This window comes from Neolamprologus multifasciatus, chromosome 10, assembly GCF_963576455.1.
Source record: "Neolamprologus multifasciatus chromosome 10, fNeoMul1.2, whole genome shotgun sequence".
Lineage (NCBI taxonomy): Eukaryota > Metazoa > Chordata > Actinopteri > Cichliformes > Cichlidae > Neolamprologus > Neolamprologus multifasciatus.
This window is the reverse complement of record NC_140448.1, coordinates 6,638,379-6,658,502: the sequence shown is the minus strand read 5'-3', so window position 1 is coordinate 6,658,502 and position 20,124 is coordinate 6,638,379. Positions and strand designations below refer to the sequence as shown.

General features: G+C 43.7%; 1 protein-coding gene and 1 long non-coding RNA gene across 8 annotated transcripts in view; both read left to right on the top strand.

Annotated features, from left to right (window-relative positions):
* amot (angiomotin) overlaps positions 1-20,124 on the top strand; it is a 49,678-nt gene that overhangs the window by 17,453 nt on the left and 12,101 nt on the right. For 6 of the 7 annotated variants that reach the window (XM_085175823.1, XM_085175827.1, XM_085175826.1 and 3 more), the window contains 9 exons: positions 1-400; positions 734-878; positions 7,935-8,027; positions 12,084-12,229; positions 13,731-13,880; positions 15,392-15,588; positions 16,615-16,743; positions 18,851-19,083; positions 19,180-19,434. The exon at positions 1-400 is cut by the window's left edge and continues 219 nt beyond it. In XM_085175823.1, coding sequence (XP_085031949.1) covers positions 1-400; positions 734-878; positions 7,935-8,027; positions 12,084-12,229; positions 13,731-13,880; positions 15,392-15,588; positions 16,615-16,743; positions 18,851-19,083; positions 19,180-19,434 — 1,748 coding nt within the window. The remainder of the gene's footprint in view (positions 401-733; positions 879-7,934; positions 8,028-12,083; positions 12,230-13,730; positions 13,881-15,391; positions 15,589-16,614; positions 16,744-18,850; positions 19,084-19,179; positions 19,435-20,124) is intronic. The other variant, XM_085175825.1, reaches the window with a different exon arrangement.
* On the top strand, positions 13,887-15,345 carry LOC146509476 (uncharacterized). Its single transcript, XR_014876606.1, has 2 exons — positions 13,887-14,345; positions 14,394-15,345. It is a non-coding gene; the product is annotated as an uncharacterized LOC146509476 (long non-coding RNA).

Below are 20,124 nucleotides of genomic sequence, written 5' to 3'. Positions count from 1 at the left end.
CGGCTCCCACCAACTGGCAGAGTCTTTTACCTCAGGGTCGCTTCACCCACCACCACAGAGGAGTCATGGTTTTTGTCCAGATCCCTATGGCTCCACACCAAGGATGCACCATCATCATCATCAGCAGCAGCAGCAGCCTCCCCATCTGTATCATCATCATCAGCAGCATCATCAGCAGCATCATCACCAGCAGCAGCCGCCATTCCAAGGACCTTCCCAACCGCAGCTGTCGGTCCATTCTGGACCTTTCCCCCTGTCACAGTCCTACACTCACCTGCAGGGGGAGCCCTTTGCAATGATGGCCCGTGCCCAGCAGATGGTAGATACACTGACAGACGAAAACAGGATGTTGAGGCAGGAAATGGAGTCCTGTCGCGAGAAAGTCACTAAATTACACAAGGTAGGAAGTTTAGCAGTCATCTGTTTAGATACATGTGTTACAGTGTTGCCCACTAAGTTTCAGATGTAAGTGTTCAACATGACCTTTGACCTGTTTGAAACCAGAGTACTCCTTCAAACCTGATGTGGCACGTTCAGCCTAACAGCAAGACAAGTGCAGCACTGTGTGAAGATGTTTTGGTTATAATCTGTTTTCTTCATGCGTTCCTGAACAGTTTGGTTGAAATGTGCTAACAGACAACAGTGGTGTTGTTGGGAAGGCCAGTTTGGACCAGTAACTGGTATACATGGAGAAATGGAAAATCAGTTTCTCTCTTTCTGTGTCTGTGAACAGCTGGAAATGGAGATCCAGCTGGTCTCAGAGGCCTATGAAAACCTGGCAAAGTCTTCCTCCAAGAGGGAGGCCCTGGAGAAAACGATGAGGAACAAGTTGGAGCTGGAGGTGCGCCGGCTGCATGACTTCAACAGAGACCTCAGAGGTGAGAGACGGTGACGGACATGACCAACATTCCTCTAATGACTTCAAATGGTGACCTGTAACAGCTGTACCCCGTCTCAGCTCCCAGCGTTTACAGAAATACGGGATCGGTTGGATGGACTTGGATCGGTCCCCAAAAGGACCGATCCAAGTCCTGGCTCAGCCGCTTCCAAGCATTTTGGCCCCACACTGTGAGAGTGTGACTTCAGTAATATACAGTTACACATTTATTTATTTCATTTTTATGAGGTGAAATGTCTTGAAGAAACTTAAAGTCCAACGAGCTCTTTAGACTGTCTGGAATATTTTTAAAGAGAAGGAATCCCCATCCAAGCATTTTGGTGTCAGTGACTGCAGATTTTTCCTTGATTAACCCTTTAAAACCGGTCGGAGCGGGCACGCTCTGTTTTGCGTAACTATTTTTAAATCCCGGTAGCTCTGCAACCACGTAAGCTAGCGCAATAATTTTTTTTGCATATGAAACCGGAGGAGTTGTACTTACATCTTATGCCATCAGCTTGTCCTCGGTCACAGTTTCCTTCCACATATAGCTTTGCAAAAACTGCATAAAAAGCTCTTGCAGCAACAAAACCATAATATTCCAGAAACACGCTTTGCTGATCCGATCAGCTGTTCATAACACTTCCTATGTTGGAATAGACGTCAGCGCGAACTATCGCATGTCCGCCATGACCTGCCCGAAACCAGAAGTGACGTCATTTTCGCGGAAATGTAGTTTTTTACCATCAAGGCCTCATGAGCCTATACTGGTGTTTTTAAAAGTTATCTTTGACTTTATGACTTTCTGTGTGGTTTCTGGGATGCTTAGGACTCATATTGCACTGCTGGAAATAGTTTATTTTGATGCATATGCTGCTTTTTTGCAAATTTGCATTATAATATTTATTTTCATTTTTCCTGCAGTGTATAAAAATTGGTGTATTTCAAAAATAAAACTATGAAGACACTCAAAATAAATTTCCTGTGGTGGGAAACTATTTTGTGCAACTTTTTTGTATTTACAGTTTTGAGGGATAAGCCTCTTAAATTTCTCTAACTAGAAATATATGTTAAAAAAACAAAAACGATTTTCAATTTTTTTGTAGTTTATTGCACTTTTTTGCAATTTATGTAATTACTATGCACTTAATGCAGACATATATTATTAAAATCTAGGCTGTAATGGTTGTATTGATGTATAGCAACTTGAAATGCTCCCAAAAATGGCTCCACAGCATGTAAAAATATAATATAAGCTCTGGCGGACTTGGTTCTATGGTAGGTCTTAAAGGGTTAAAAAGAAAAACCTTCACAGCATCTAGCTTTGCTGTTCTTAACTTTCCTTTCTGCATGAAAGCAACATAAATAAAGAGAGTTAGCACGCGTTCCAGTTATAAACTAGAAGAAATCTAAATGAAGATCTGAAAGTGTCTTGGGAAAGGAAAAGAACAGCTCATGAGTCCTGGAGGCCGTAAGCAGCTGATGGATGTAACGGGGAATTCTGGAGTGTGTGGGGATACAGCCACTGTTTTTAACGTTAGTTTTTCCATTTTCCTCAAACGTTTACAATAAATTGAGGGAATAAAGGAAAACGTAGCGGGATGAGGAAGGACAAATGACAAAACCAAAGCCCCACCCAACTTGTGTGGTGCTACGTAAACAACAAAGAATGTCTACATTGGGTGAGCCGCAGAAAGATTCCACTTCTCCTGTTGTGGGAATTTCCTCATGTCTCGCCTTTGCTCCAGTCTCACTTTGAAGCCAGTTTGGTGTAACAACTTTCATCACTTTAAACAGGTAAATGTCCTCACCATGAACGACTTCTGGAGATAAGAAATCTGGGAGTGTTTTGTAACATTTCCCAGAAAGATTGAACCTTTTCACATTTCCAAAAACTGTGAGCCAAATTCTGTCCATTGTCCAAGTGGAGGTGTGTTGGAACAGGCAGATGGATCAAAGCCAATCATCCGGTGATAGTTCAGTCTCCATTCTGATTCCCATTGTTGTTTTATATACAATGAACATTTCTATGAACTCACTGGCCTCCTGAGAGAGATGCTTCTGATCTCAGTGTAATAAAACGAATTCTAAATAAGTCACCAGCTCAAACTCCTGCCTGAGCTTCTCAGAGGACACACGAGTACAGTTCATGTACTGCTGTGGTTCCCCAGTCCTTCTGCACTATCCAGTGTGAGGACCAAATCAGCATTTTACAATCTACTTTGATTTTGTGTTTGACTACCAGACCCCACCAGACCTTTAATGTTGCCGTGACAACAGGATTTGCATCCCTCAGATATGTGTACATTTAGTCCGTTGGGTAAATTGAGCGCAGGCACAGACTGAGGGTGCCAGTTTGGTTCAATCCTTTTGCATCGCATTAGTAATCCTGCTGTCTTTGGTCTCATACTGTGTGTTTAGTCCTCTTGTTAGACGGGCTCCCAAATCCCATCTAAGTTTGTTCTTCTGTCTGATGAATCCTTCCTGCACAATATTTGAGTCTTAGAAATATTTAATTTACATCCAGATTTTTCTCTAAACTCTTCTAAGATGGTCCAGAGCTTGAAGAACGTGTCGACTTTGAAGGTATAGCACGATATTGTCTGCGTTGTTCTTCCTGTGCTATCAGCTCATTGCTTTGTATATGTCTCAGACCTGACCTGTTCCTGTGGAGAGCTCAGAGCTAGCCGTCACATTTATTTTCATTCCAGCCGCTGGCTCGTGACACAACGCTGGTATACGTCTAATCCAGTGGTTCTTAACCTGGGTTCGATCGAACCCTAGGGGTTCGGTGACTCAATCTCAGGGATTTGGGCAAAGCCTCTGCCGTGACATGCACGGCTCATTTTGTGCACCAGTAAAAAACATATCTACGTCTTGAATTTGAAAAAAATCATATTTTATTTTTCACTAAAGAGGGGTTCAGTGAATTTGCATATGAAACTGGTGGGGTTCGGTACCTCCAACAAGGTTAAGAACCACTGGTCTAATCAAAGTCTAGTTGAAACCCTCAGCATCCAGGCTCACTAAGGCTGTGGGAACGCCACGTTTGTTGGCTTCACTTATGGGTGTAATGTGCGTGTGATGTAGTCCCGTGTGTGTCGACCTTTAATAAATCAGGTCTGGGAGTTTACAGCCGACATTTAAGATATCGGCAATAGGATTTGCAGTACTCATTATTCTTACCTCCTTTTTGTAAGACTCATATCGCGACTGTTTTCACGAGTGTTGGCCTTTTTAACCGTCCAGCTGAATGAATCCAGCTGTACCATTGACTGGGGTAGACCAAACGAAGGGTACAGCCTTACAACGCTTTGCTTTAGTGATCAGTGAGGTTAAGGTGTCACTGGAAAGGTTCCTACAGAGCGACGTCTAATTCAGCAAAATCATCTACAATTTCTTTTTCATCCACCAGTTCAGACGGGTCATGCTGAGTTTTAAAGCCGTGTAGAAATTTTGACATTTTGCTACTATTTCAGTAGTATGTCCTTGATATCACGTATCACCACCTTAACTGTGTCCTATGTTGTTGTCTGTTCTCTCTGCAGTCCTGGATTTATTTCTGTTTTTGTTGTTTTTGTTAAACACGCCATTTTCCATAATGTTCGTCTGTTTATTTTGATGCATAGTTAAATAAATAGCATTATGGTCAGATACGTCTGCTTTGGTGGGTGTGCGTCCCTCCGCAGAGCCCCGTCTCTTTTATAAGAATGATTTATTATTTCTATTTTGTTTAAAGCTTGTTGTGTCCTCGATATTGTTAAAGTCGTATTCCAGTCCACACATCAGGAATTTCCGTCACCCTTGTCAGATCTTGTCAAATCTGTGTCCCCCTCTGGAGGTGCACACGAGCTACTGTGACACTCTTTCCTTTCGCAGTTGCATATCTGCCTTCTTGATCCTCATCTTCCTCGATCCTTTCAACATTAACAGTGCTTGATATCAGGGTTGTTCCCCCTCCTCTCCTGCTATTCTTATGTGAGCTGAAGATGGAATTTATATATCCAAACCTTTTTGACATGTTTCATGTAGAAATATCACCTGTGTCCTGTTTCTTCCATAAGGAGAGGATCCTAATTGTCCACCGCCTTTACTCCTGCTGTTGGTGCCGCTTCTCTCTTCTAATGAATTGAAGCGGCTGTGACGTTGCGTGTTGTACAGGAATGGTGGCAAAAATGCCGACTGTGGAGCTGAGCGAAGCGCTCACCGAGTGGAGAAGTAATCAGAACTGTGCAGCTTGAGGCTGGCTTCATGTGCGGTGCTGTAAACACGGCCTGGTCCTCTCAGTGGATTCATATTCTTGTGTAGGGTGTTTGAAAACGTCCCTTCCTCTTCTTCCCCAAAAAGTCAGCTGCTGTTTCTCCTCGATCAGCTTGTTTTGAACACGGTGAGCGTCCCGTCAGCTCCACAGTCGCGTCCTCATTCCCCCACCTGTGGCCACTCTCTCTGATACTCATTTCTTCAGTTGTTTAGTCGAGTTTGTTGCCCATTTCTTGGTGTAGAGAATTAATATCCTTTCGTAGACTGTCGTGATCCTCTTTCAGCTCCGACCTGAGCGATTCTGTAGCGCTCACCAAATCATTCGGGGCTCCAGGGTTCGTGTTAGCTTGCGTTGCAACATTGCTAGCTTTTGTTGACGAGTTGTTTATGTCTCGGGCGAATTTGGTGTTTTGTCAGTCTCCTGCATTTCCTTCCCCACTCAATCGTGTATTTAACTCTAGGAGAATTGCCTATAAACTAATTTTTATATCTCCATGTAACCTTATATATTTTAAAATTAAATAATGAAACATCCTAACCGAAATGGATTTAGCTACATTCTGGACAGTGTTTCCTGAACGCAGTAGCTAGCGAGCTGATTGGAGACCGTTACAGCCAATCAGAATATTTGCATCCAAGTCTGTAATTGGTTGGTTTTGTGGCACACTTATGACGGTGTACGGAGAGTTGAGCGTGCAGGGAGCAGAGATTTGAGCAAATACCAACAACTGAGCGAGAGCGGCTGTTATTGTTTGTGGATAATAGCAAACACTGGAATTAGAGCAAAAATATTTATCACGATATACATTTGAAAATTTGCAATAACGATATAACTGACGATATAATTGACACTATACTAATATATTTATCTTATCTTATTTTCACTTAAACAAGCAGCTGTTTTTTATGTGCATTAAAGTTATATAAAAATGTAACAGTGCAAATGCAAATTCCTGTCTGACAGTTTAACCAAAAGGCATTTCCAGTGGAAACTGGCCGACATATCCTCAGCATAACCATGTATAATCTCCACAAAACTTAAAAAGAGGTTATACACACACAATACGGTAACATTATGTTGAAGCACAGTACGTATCACTCCGCGAGGCTCCGCCTACGATAGCCGTAATGCTCCGACAATCCATCAAGCGGTGCGGCTTCGTAGCTTAGCAAAGTCGTACTGAAACATTTGGCAGATTTTCGAGCGCCGTGCACATAAAATCGTCTCGAGGTCAGTAAACACAACCAGAGTTCATACATAAGGCACACGGGATTATAAGGGGCTCTGTCGACCTTCAGAAAAATCAGAGGATGATTTTAAGTGCGCCGTATTTTCCAAACAACACGGTAATAACGACGGCCCGCTAGCATGCGCTACCAAAAATAGTGCTTTGTTGTGTATCTGACGGACGAAAGCTAAACCAGTTCCACACCAGTGAAGCTGCAGCATTTTTACAAACCAGTTCAGGTTCATCTGGTTCATTCAACGATCCACTTTTGCCCTTCTTATTGACCCTGTGCACAAGAAAATGCTAACTTCCTGGTTTGAGACCGGATGTGGGGTTGTACATTTCCGGTAGCTTTACTTTGCGGTCAATCGCTACTGCGAAGATATTCTCCAAAATCATGTCCACAACTCGAAAACGGAAAGATGGCGTTAAGTTACAAAGAGAAGGTGGGAACACTCACCACTGTTGTGTCACAAAAAATCTAATGATCAATTTTGACGTTTAAAGAGTTTAGATCGATCAGTTGTTTACATCACTCAACACAAGCAGAACTGCAGCAGACACATTGTCCACATTCAGAAGCTCATCTCTGTACAGTGACTGGTCTTATGATTTAAACAGGTAAATGTTCAGCATTCAAACTACAGGTGAAGAATAGTCAAACCAGATGTTTCCTGTTATGTCGATATCAGCTAGTCAAGTACACACCTACACAGCATGTTAACACACCGTGAAAAAAGCCACACAAAAAATAAACAATTGCTGGTAACGGTTTCTATACATTAGTATGTACGAAGGGTATGTTGTGACTTAGCTTCAAAATTACAGCGGTCCCTCGCTATAACACGGTTCACCTTTCACCTCGCTGGTTCTATTTTTAGTGCAAGTTTGCATGCTTATTTTTTTTACGTCACATTGTGTCCTGATCGCTGCAGACGATCTCCTCCGTGACGTCTCTCCTGTACAGAATCGCTGCATCGATGCTAGCAGTGTGACTCTGAAGTGCAGTGCTGTATGTCCACGATGTCCACGAAACGTTTTGCACCGTCAAAAAATAAAATTGGCTACTTGATTTCACCTATCGCTGGTTATTTTTAGAACATAACACCGGAGATAAACGAGGGACAGCTGAGAAATATAACATTTGAATCCCTTTTCTCTTTTGCTCTGAGGCGCGGGGGAAAATATGGACAAGTTGATGAACATCATTTACAGATATATTGGGTAAATGCCCGAGACATCTATAGAAATGTAAATCGCCGCTTGATTCATTCATTTGCTTAACTTGTTTTGGACCTTGTCTTACCCATATTCTATCTCCATATTTCATTTTCTTATCGTTGCCCAACATTACACCGGTATTACCGTGAACGGTATGATATGGCCCAGCCCTACCTGGAATACATTTCTTGCATGGAGAGATTAAATATTCTTCCCTCAAATTAAACTTTTGCGTGTTGTTGGGTTTGTTTGTTTTTTTGTTTTTACATGCGCTCAGAATAGCGGCACAATGATAACGCCATACCAGTGTCACTGAAATGCATTGTGCTGTATGTGTTGTTTTTAAGAGCGCATGGAAACCGCTAATAAGCAGCTCGCTGCTAAGGAGTGTGACGGCTCGGAGGACAACCGCAAAACCATCTCCCAGCTGCTGACACAGAGTAAGTGCCACACACAGACCCAGCATCGAACCAACAACCTTCCTGAGCAATAATGACGTGTTATTAACACCTGTCAGCAGAATGCAGGCTGTTAGAGGATGATGCACATCACTGTTGCCTGTTGGTGTCCACATGGAAACTAAGACAATCGTTTTGTCAACTCTTTTATATCGGGACGACTTTCTAGTTGAGCTGGACAGACTGTGTCTGACACTTTTATGTAGGTGAGCCTCTCAGGTTATTTTCTGTCATCAGCCTGTATCAGTACGTTTTTTTCATTAAACACTTCAAATGAAGCGCCGTAACCTGCGGACCTCGCTGGTGGTCAAACCATCAGCATGTCCCCGATGTGAAAGCAGTGTTTGACACTTCATCGGTGCCACAAACACTCAGCTTTCACTCATTCAACATTATTCTTAGCCGTCCATGGAGCTCACACGGCAATGCTGCAGGTCACCAGGTTTTAATGGCGGCTACCTTCAATCATCTCATAAAGGACTCGCATTAAATAAAAGAGGTCCAGTCTACTCCACCTTTTTTTACTTTTGGGGTTTCTGGACTCACAATTAACTTCAAAATAATCAAGAACATGATACAAACTGTGAAATTCAACCTGGCACATCAGAGACAGCCTCACAAATTCTGTGAACCTCATTTTATTTATTGTCTAACTGTCAGGAAGCAGTTTGTGTGTAAACGTGTTATTATTCTTGTTTGGACGTTATGTTCGTTTGAAGCTCGTTTGTCTGAGACCTGTCCGGTTTCGCGCTGACAGGGTTCATATCAAAGTGTGTCGAGCCTTTCTTTCTCAGTCTGCAAAGACCTTAGTTTCCTGTGAAAACTAAGGTCTCTAATCAGAAGTACCTGACCCCGTGGTATAATTCTCAAACATGTACCCTAAAGCAGATGACTCGTAATCTGGAGAGGAAATGGCGTGTCACAAATTTAGAGGATCATCATTTAGCCTGGAGAAATAGTTTGTTGCTTTATAAGAAAGCCCTCCGCAAAGCCAGAACAGCTTACTACTCATCACTGATTGAAGAAAATAAGAACAACCCCAGGTTTCTCTTCAGCACTGTAGCCAGGCTGACAAAAAGTCAGAGCTCTGTTGAGCCAACCATCCCTTTAACGTTAACTAGTGATGACTTCATGAACTTCTTCACAAATAACATTTTTATCATTAGAGAAAAAATTACCAATAATCATCCCACAGATGTAATATTATCTACAGCTACTCTTAGTTCCATTGATGTTAAGTTAGACTCTTTTTTTCCAATCGATCTTTCTGAGTTAACTTCAATAATTACTTCCTCCAAACCATCAACGTGTCTTTTAGACCCCATTCCTACAAAACTGCTCAAAGAAGTCCTGCCATTGATTAATTCTTCGATCTTATATATGATCAACCTATCTCTAATAATCGGCTATGTACCACAGGCCTTCAAGGTGGCTGCAGTTAAACCTTTACTCAAAAAGCCATCTCTAGACCCAGCAGTCTTAGCTAATTATAGGCCAATCTCCAACCTTCCTTTCATATCAAAAATCCTTGAAAGAGTAGTTGTCAAACAGCTAACAGATCATCTGCAGAGGAATGGTTTATTTGAAGAGTTTCAGTCAGGTTTCAGAGTTCATCACAGCACAGAAACAGCTTTAGTGAAGGTTACAAATGATCTTCTTATGGCCTCTGACAGTGGACTCATCTCTGTGCTTGTCCTTCTTGACCTTAGTGCAGCATTCGATACTGTTGACCATAATATCCTATTAGAGCGATTAGAACATGCTGTAGGTATTACAGGTATTGCACTGCAGTGGTTTGTATCATATCTATCTAATAGACTCCAATTTGTGCATGTAAATGGAGAGTCCTCTTCACACACTGAGGGTAATTATGGAGTTCCACAGGGTTCGGTGCTAGGACCAATTCTGTTTACATTATACATGCTTCCCCTAGGCAGCATCATTAGAAGACATAGCATACATTTTCACTGCTATGCAGATGACACCCAGCTCTATCTGTCCATGAAGCCAGATAACACACACCAATTAGTTAAACTGCAGGAATGTCTTAAAGACATAAAGACTTGGATGGCCACTAACTTTCTGCTTCTTAACTCAGATAAAACTGAGGTCATTGTACTCGGCGCTGAAAAGCTTAGAAATATGGTATCTAACCAGATTCTTACTCTGGATGGCATTACCTTGGCCTCCAGTAACACTGTGAGGAACCTTGGAGTCATTTTTGACCAGGATATGTCCTTCAACGCACATATTAAACAAATATGTAAGACTGCGTTCTTCCATTTGCGCAACATCTCTAAAATTAGAAATATCCTGTCTCAGAGTGACGCTGAAAAACTAGTTCATGCTATTTATTACTTCCAGGCTGGACTACTGCAATTCATTATTATCAGGATGTCCAAAAAACTCACTGAAAAGCCTTCAGTTAATCCAAAATGCTGCAGCAAGAGTACTGACAGGGACTAGAAAGAGAGAGCATATTTCTTCCTGTTTTGGCTTCCCTTCATTGGCTTCCTGTTAAATCCAGAATTGAATTCAAAATCCTGCTCCTCACATACAAGGTCTTAAATAATCAGGCCCCATCTTATCTTAATGACCTTGTAGTACCATATCACCCTATTAGAGCACTTCGCTCTCGCTCTGCAGGGCTACTTGTTGTTCCTAGAGTATTTAAAAGTAGAATGGGAGGCAGAGCCTTCAGTTTTCAGGCCCCTCTTCTGTGGAACCAGCTTCCAGTTTGGATTCAGGAGACAGACACTATCTCTACTTTTAAGATTAGGCTTAAAACTTTCCTTTTTGCTAAAGCATATAGTTAGGGCTGGACCAGGTGACCCTGAAATCCTCCCTTAGTTATGCTGCAATAGATGTAGGCTGCCGGGGATTCCCATGATGCATTGAGTTTTTCCTTTCCAGTCACCTTTCTCACTCACTATGTGTTAACAGACCTCTCTGCATTGAATCATACCTGTTATTAATCTCTGTCTCTCTTCCACAGCATGTCTTTTATCCTGTCTTCCTTCTCTCACCCCAACCGGTCGCAGCAGATGGCCGCCCCTCCCTGAGCCTGGTTCTGCTGGAGGTTTCTTCCTGTTAAAAGGGAGTTTTTCCTTCCCACTGTCGCCAAAGTGCTTGCTCATAGGGGGTCATATGATTGTTGGGCTTTTCTCTGTATCTATGAAGCGCCTTGAGGCGACTTTTGTTGTGATTTGGCGCTATATAAATAAAATTGAATTGAATTGAATTGAAAAAACACTGACATCACTCCTGTGTGAAGTTGTGAAACCGTCCCTTTCATGCTGTACTGAATCAGCCCTTTATCTGTGGGCGGGGCTTGCTACTGCTGTGCCTGCCTCGGTTGGTGATTATCCAAACACAGAGACAACGACGGACGTGAAAACAAGTAGTGACTCCTGTTCCACTTTACTCGGGGTTTGTTGGGTTTCTCTGTGAACAAGCCAGGAAACTCTGTCAGCTGACAGATGTGCGCGTGGAGCCTGGCGCTCACTGACTACGTTTCTCGTGGACGCTTGAACGTGTTCGTTAGGTGCTTGACGGTGTGCATCCTTAAAGTTTGTGTGATCACCATAGCAACAACACCAACGATCACTCATAAGGAAGCATGAAGGAAACTTCAGTGCTGTCGCCTCACTCGGTGAAGCTGTGAAGCCGAGTCCAGCTGATCAGAGGACGGTGCAGCTCTAACCAGTCGCATCATGTCAGGAGTTCATCTTAAGCTGGATCGTTTTCTGTCATAACAAAGAAAGAAAGTGATCATTACAACGAGTTTTATATAAGATTATATAAATATAAATGTATATAAGATGTTGGGCTGTTTGACATAATTGTGTTTAGTGTGACATCAAATGTCACACTAAAAAAGCGCCTTGAGGCGACTTTTGTTGTGATTTGGCGCTATATAAATAAAATTGAATTGAATTGAATTGAAATGTTAACTGTCAGTCATGTGTCATTAAGTGTGTCTGAGGTCTGCTGTGGTGAGGACAGTGTTCAGTGTTTCATGTCCTTCTGTGCGCTCAGACAAAGAAACGCTGCGCGAGAAGGAGAAGCTGGAGATGGAGCTGAACGCACTGCGCTCGACCACGGAGGACCAGAGACGGCACATCGAGATCAGAGACCAGGCGCTGAACAACGCCCAGGCCAAAGTCGTCAAGCTGGAGGAGGAGGTGTGACGCTTTTGACTACGCTGCTTTCATTGACTTAGACGCATTACATTTATAGATGCAATGTAGAGTACATGTGACATAAACTCATATGTCGCTAATAAAAAACATTGACCAGGCAGGTGCAATTCAGCAGCAGTGTCCATCCAGCTCTTTTCACGGTTGTTGTGGTTGTGATAATTTTGTGAGGCCACATCGAAAAGGCTCGGATGAGCCAAAGTTCTACAAGTTGTGCCTCCATCGCTTGTGTCCAGATCACAAGCGATTGATGATGGGGAGCTGGTCGTGAGGTGTTAATCTCTTCTCGTTACCCCACGTATACTACACGACGCACGATGAAGGCCAAACTCGGGCCGATCACCAAAACAGTCGCACGACTGAAAAATCGGCTAAAAATGGGCCAAAAGTTGCAGAGTGTGAGCCCAGCATTAAACGTTTTATTCAGAAAACAAACCCATCACAGGCTGGTGACTATCAATGGCTACCAGTGTGTGAGCCACCAGCCACTGGGGCACAAACTTCCCTACGAGAGCAGTGACTTCAGGTCAGAGTAATGAGTGATCTCACAAACTAACCAGCTCCTATCACCAGTTTTAATTCACTTTTATATAAATAAACTTCTATAAATATATAACTTAACTGTTATTAACTGTTATTATTAACTTAACTGTAATTACTGCTTCCAGGGGGCCCAGCTGCACTCATGTTAGCATTATACTCACATGAGCACGAGTGTCACAGCTATGACTGCTCATGCATTCACGTGTTCCTGCTTTTTATGACATTGGATACTGATGATGATGATGTCCACAGTGTGACTTTCTCACTGGATTTTAGTTCTCATTGGTTTGTGCTCTACAGCCAACCAGCAACAAGAACACGTATCACTGTTTCTGTGCTTCACACACAACAAACAAACCGATCGTGGATCAAGAGTTGGGAGTTCGTCTTGTAATCAGAAGGTTGCCGGTTCGAGCCCCGGCTTGGACAGTCTCGGTCGTTGTGTCCTTGGGCAAGACACTTCACCCGTTGCTCTGACCACCACCACCACTACTGGTGGTGGTGGTGGTCAGAGGGCCCGGTGGCGCCAGTGTCCGGCAGCCTCGCCTCTGTCAGTGCGTCCCAGGGTGGCTGTGGCTACAATCACCAGTGTGTGAATGTGTGGATGACTGGATGTGTAAAGCGCTTTGGGGTCCTTAGGGACTAGAAAAGCGCTTTACAAATACAGACCATTTACCATAAGCTGTGATGGATCAGGAGCTGCTGTTATTATGGGCTGTGCATCTGTCAGATTTACATTTGTTTAGACACTCAGTGATGTCACATGATTGAATAATTGTTTCATGTAAATCAGTGAGAGGATCAGAATGTGCAGCATAATGATGCATGGATGAGAAAATATTACAGGGTTGTAATAGTAGTGGAACATAATGTGTGTGTGTGTGTGTGTGTGTGTGTGTGTGTGTGTGTGTGTGTGTGTGTGTGTGTGTGTGCGTGTGCACAGCTGAAGAAGAAGCAGGTGTACGTGGAGAAGGTGGAGAGGATGCAGCAGGCTCTGGCTCAGCTGCAGGCAGCCTGTGAGAAGCGAGAACAGCTTGAACACCGACTTCGTACGAGACTGGAGAGAGAGCTGGAGTCACTGCGTATGCAGCAGGTAACATGTGCTGACTCACTGTCGCTGAATTACCTCTTTATTATGCACCTTTATGAAGATCTTATTGAGCAATTGTTTGATGGTGCACTGTGACATTTGGTTATCCGCTGTAACACAGAACAAATACTTAAGAAGAGTGAAAATATTTAGAGAGAACCGAGGAGCTCGTGGAGAGCTACAAGTGGTGCTGGAATCAGCAGGAACAATAAATGTAACCCACACCACACGAGCGTGTTTAAAGTTTGTTCGAGACATCTTGAAGCTGTCATGAGCAACGTTGGCTTCTGTGCAGGATGTTATATGAATTTCAGCCTGTTAAATACTAAATCTGCACATGTGTGTTATACACACACCTCAGATATGAGCAAGATTGGACCTCCAACCCACAGGATCTTGGTTGGCTAACCAACCGGACATAGTGGTGTTGGACAGGCGGCGAAGACGGCCGTCGTGATCGATGTAGCGGTTCTCAATGACAGCAATATCAGGAAGAAGGAACACGAGAAGCTGGAGAAATACCAAGGGCTCAGAGAAGAGCTGGAGAGGATGTGGAGGGTGAAGGTGACGGTGGTCCCCGTGGTAATCGGAGCACTCGGTGCGGGGACTCCCAAGCTAGTCGAGTGGCTCCAGCAGATCCCGGGAACAACATCGGAGATCTCTGTCCAGAAGAGTGGTCGTAGTTAGAAAGTCTCAGCTGTGAGGAGAAACTTGGAGCTGCAGGTTGAAGAGGACGAGCTGCAGCGAGAAAGAAGACGTCAGAATGAGACGAAGAGGCTCGTCTGGGCCGTGAAACACTGGACTGCTGAAGACTGCAAGAAGGTTTCATGGATGATGGATCAACATTTGAAGTCTTCGGTTCATCACGCAGGACCTGCTGTGGAGTAGGTGAAAGGACGGATCCACAGTGAGTGGCATCGACTGTCAAACATGGAGGAGGAAGTGTGACGGTCTGTTTGCTGATCCAGGGTCGGGGACTCGTACAGCGTGAGAGGCTCCCTGAACCAGAACAGCTCCACAGCTCTGCAGCTCCATGCAGGACCCTCTGCTCAGTCAGAGCTTCATCCTGCAGCAGGACAATGACCCAAACAGTCCAACTGTGTGAAACACGGAGAGTCCAGCACAGCCTCCAGACTGAAACCATCGAGCTGGTTTGAACTGGACAGAAGAGTGAAAGCAAAGCAGCTACAAGGTCCACGTTCATGGAAGTTCTGCAGCAGACATGCGAGAAGATTTGATTTCTGTTGCAGACAGAAGCCACGGCTGTGTTCAGCTGTTAGATCTGCCAAAGGAGGCGACTGTGATGATTAAAATACACTCTGGTCTATAAATTTTTTCACTCCAGTTGCTTATTTGTGCCGTGCTTTCATGTCAGAGTGCAGCGGAACATAAATCTGTATAATTTTCAGTGGAAAAACTGAAATATTGGGGTTTTCTAAAACCTTTGACCGGCAGAGAGTGTGTGTGTGTGTGTGTGTGTGTGTGTGTAAATAAAACAAATACATCTCTTCCAGCGTCAAGGTGGAGCTCAAACCAGCGGTGTGATGTCGTCAGAGTACAACACCACAGCTCTGATGGAGCACCTGAGGGAGAAGGAGGAGCGGATTCTGGCTCTGGAGGCCGACATGACCAAGTGGGAGCAGAAGTATTTAGAGGAAAGTGTGATGAGGCAGTTCGCCCTGGATGCTGCAGCATCTGTTGCTACTCAGAGGTACACGTCAAGAGTTTCAGGGTTTCTTCGTTTCATACTGTCGCTCAGCTTGTCTTAGTTGTTGGGATCTTGAAACATGAGATGTGTCGTGTTGCTCAGTCACCCAGGTGAGCAAATCCCAAAAGGTTGATTCAGTTCATCTGGACGTTTCCTCATCATCAGGTGACGTCTTCAGTCTCAGCTGACTGCAGGTTTCAACCTTACAAACAGGACATTTGCACAAAGACTGAAACCAGCAGACTGAGTGAACAGTGGGCTGAGAGGTCAGTTTCTGCACTATAAGGTTGGGAAATCTGCATTTAGCTGAGACTGAAGACGTCACTTGGACAAAACGTTTCTCTCAACTTTTGGGACCACAGAAAGCTGCCCCCCAAAACTCACAGCTTCTCTGGACGAGAGGCGCAGCAGCTGTACCATATTTTTATATCTATGTATAAATAAAATAAATAAATAATAAATAAATACTCTGCAGTAGATCACAAACTGAAGAAAACCATGACAGCATGTGAACATTACCTGATGCTGCTGAAGCAGAGACAGGTTTGTTTGAGGTTCAGCTTTTGGCAGAATTTTAAAAGTTTAAATTTCTTTGTTATCGAACAGCAGAAATCAGGTTTTCTTGTCAGAGAAATAAGAGCCTTGATGGGGTAGTTACACACTTTAAGCTGCTTGTTCACTTTGTGTTTCATTTTTAACAACAAACTCTGGTTTCGTGGCTTCGTGGCAGCTGTTAAAACCAGAGCAAATACATAACAGTAAATATTTAATGTTTAAATATCTGCCTGAGATGTTAGAAATGTAATCACTGCTGTAGTTCATGCTGTTACGCACCTGTTGGAGCAATATGGCCAAAGCCATTGCCCACTCTGAAACTGTAGCTCTGCACCTGTTCTGGAGCTCCTGTCCAAAGAAGGTTGCTGCTCACCTGAGAGGTGGCAGTCATTGTTTTCCTGGATGAGATCATCCTCAGAACAATAAGAGAAACTGCAGTCTGGGTGTGAGCCGCTCCTGTCCTTGTCCGTGCAGGGACACGTCGGCTACGATGATCAGCCACTCTCCCAGCAGCAGCTACGACACATCCGTGGAGGCTCGAATCCAGAAGGAAGAGGAGGAGATTCTGATGGCCAACCGGCGCTGTCTGGACATGGAAAGCAGGTAAACTGCTCGTCTGCAAAGGGCTGTTTGATTATGTCGAGGTGTGCAAACAGATGAGAGAGCGTGACGGGCTGCTTCTGTGCAGAGCTGTGTTTGTGGTGTGAAAGGGTTTAGAAAGGTGTTCATACCACAGCTGCTTTCATCGTAGATCGAAGCTGTCGTTGTATTTATGCTTCACTTGTTTTTGTATCTTGTATTTATTCTTTATCCTGCTGTGTTTTAACTTTCTCAGCTGTTTGTGTCTTTTAACCTCTTGACCTGCGTCCACATCTGTGGACGTCACATTTTGGGTTGTTCAGACCACAATACTAAACTTTGCTCTACAAGGGTCTGAGATCCACTTACGAGGACGTTATCCTGCCACTGTGGTGTAAAACAAATGTAAATGATTCTTATGCAGCGCGTTTCTACTCTCCAGAGTCCTCACAGCGCTCTATACCAGCGGTCTCCAACCTTTTTTGCACCACGGACCGGTTTGTGCCCGACAATATTTTCACGGACCGGCCTTTAATGCATAGGTGTCAAACTCTGGCCCGCGAAGCCATACCAAGTTACTATCAGAGCTGGCCTGCTGGTATTATACAGCTAATATATATATTGTTTAGCATTAAGCTTTGCTTGTTCCATATTCAGTTTTTCAGCAAAACGTGTCCATAAGAAAAGATTCATTCTTAAATCTGGAGGAATAAATATATTTCAATAAATATTAATGTTAGCCCGCGACTTTGTTCCAGTTTTGAATTTTGGCCCACTGTGTATTTGAGTTTGACACCCCTGATTTAAGGTGTCGCGGATAAATACAACAAAATAAAACTAGTACCGGTACCGAAAAAAAGAAGATTTATTCATAACACACGTGAAAAGACCCAGGAAAACCGAGTAAACGATAAAAACGATAACAAAATAACGCTGAAAACCGATAAAAACCCTGAAAACTATACATTTCACACCTGAGCCTCAACTCTCGCGGCCCGGTACCAAACGACTCACGGACCGGACCGGTCCGAGGCCCGGGGGTTGGGGACCGCTGCTCTACACAACATGCCACATTCATACTTGGCATGCAGAGAGGAGGAGCCAGGGATCGAACCAGCGGTCAGTAGGTGACCTGCTGAGCTACAGCAATCAAATGTCCTCATATGTGGAACTCATTTCTCTAAGAAACAAAAATGGGTTAAAAAGATAATTCTTTGTTTTTTACATTCATCAGGCCCCAAACAGCAAAGAGAAATTAAAAATGCATGAAAGAGTCTGGGTGTCAGGGGGTTAATGGTAGGGATGCACCGGGTATCGGGGCCGATACTGTAAAATGTGTGTGTACTCATACTCGTAAAAGTTAACCGATACCATGAACCGATACCAACTTATTTCATTAATCAGAGGGTGGCTTGTCATTTCTGTTGTAGTTTTTTAGATTGGCCACTAGGGGGCCAATTATTATTTTATTTATTATTTATTTTATATTTTATTATTTATTTAATAATAATTATTTTGTTTGTTTGTTTACAATATGGACACTCTGCAACAATTTAAAAGTTTATTTTATTCTCAAACCTAATTTGTATTTATTTTATTCCAAACAGAAGTGTTTATTTATTATTCTGAAAGCTCGAGACAGTGCCAATAGTTCAGTGATATTTTGTTAAATTACAATGTGGAGACTCTGCAATAATTTAACAGAAGTGCTTATTTTTCACTTGAATTTTTTTTGTGGTCATTTTTTATTAAGATTTTATTTTTTATCGGCAGGGAATAAAATAAAACCTGTCTTCCAATTCATTGTATTTGTGTGTGTGTGTGTGTGTGTGTGTGTGTGTGTGTGTGTGTGTGTGTGTGGTAGAAGTATCGGTTTTTGTACTCTGTATCGGCAAGTACTCAGATCCAAGTATCGGTTTGAAAAAATTGGTATCGTTGCATCCCTAGTTAATGGTCAGTAAGACTAGAGAAGTGTTGTATAAATTCAAGTACATATTGTGTTTATTCTATTTAGCTGAGTTGATTTCAGTGTAATTTTATGATAAATGATTTCTTATTTTAAAAATCAATCGATGACTTAGCTTCAGTCTCACAGCCAGACATTAACGTGGCTCCGTCTGCTCTGATCCAGGATAAAGAATCTGCACGCCCAGATCATTGAGAAGGACGCCATGATTAAGGTGCTTCACCAGCGCTCCAGGAAGGAGCCCGTTAAGTCTGATGCACCATCTGCCATGAGGCCCTCCAAGTCCCTGATGTCCATCTCCAACACGGGTGGTTCTGGGTTGCTCTCTCACAACTTGGGACTGAGTAACTCACCAATCACTGAAGAGCGTAAGGACACGAGTTGGAAGGGCAGCCTGGGTAAGAAGCAGCGGTCGGTGCAGAGGTTTTAGCCCATGTGACCATTTCATGTCCATGACTTCATTCTGAGGAGCACATGTTCTCGTGTTCCTCCAGGGGTTCTGCTCGGCCCCGAGTTTCGCATGGAGTCTCTCAGGACGGAGTCGATGTCGTCGTCTCCGTCCCCGGTCCTTCCTTCTACACCGATGACTGCGGGACACTCAAAGACAGGCAGCAGAGACAGTTACACGCAGACGGACAAGGGCCACAGTCAGGACACCAGCAAGCCCAGCACGCCGGCCCTGCAGAGCATGACGCTGCCAGCTCGCCTGTCCAGTCCCAGCCCCGTCTACATCCCCGACCGCATCGCAGGTCAGCCTCTTTGTGACTCACAGCCAGCTGTGTTTCACCTTCACAACAGAAGTCAGTCCACATGCTTCCTCTTTGTGCACTGGAGAGTAAAGACACGAGTATTTCATAGTTTCTGCTCGTAGTGAGCATGTAAGAGCTTTTTCTACTACAAACCACACATTTACAGTCACATGCTTACAGCGCTTTATTCTACACCTTTAAATGCTTTAGATCTGCCACACGTTACCTAAGACGGTCCAAGATAACGCCACATGCAGCCTAGACGAGCTCGCTGGCTCTGCAAAGCCTGAGGTTCAGGGTCGACTGGACCTCTGAGAAATAACGTCTCATTCTTCCATAAAAACACATCAGACGCCTCTTTGCTCTTTGCTCTCTCCTCCCTGTCTTCACTGTCGCATTCAATAAATATATACAGATACAGATATAGACCTCTACTGGATTTAGGTAAGGTGAGTCAGTCATTAAGAAATCTCCAGCCTCGAGTGATGACAGTGTCGCTTGAGGCTGGAGATTGTTGTGCACCAGGAGGAAGCCAGAAGCTGCTGCACCAGCATAAATACGAGGAGGGAAAACCCTTCCTGTCCCTCTACGTGTGCACCTGTTGTTAATTTCACTGACACCAAAGCAGCTGACCCTGATTTACAACCACTGACCAGATCAACGTCACAGAAGTTTACCTGACCAGTTGCT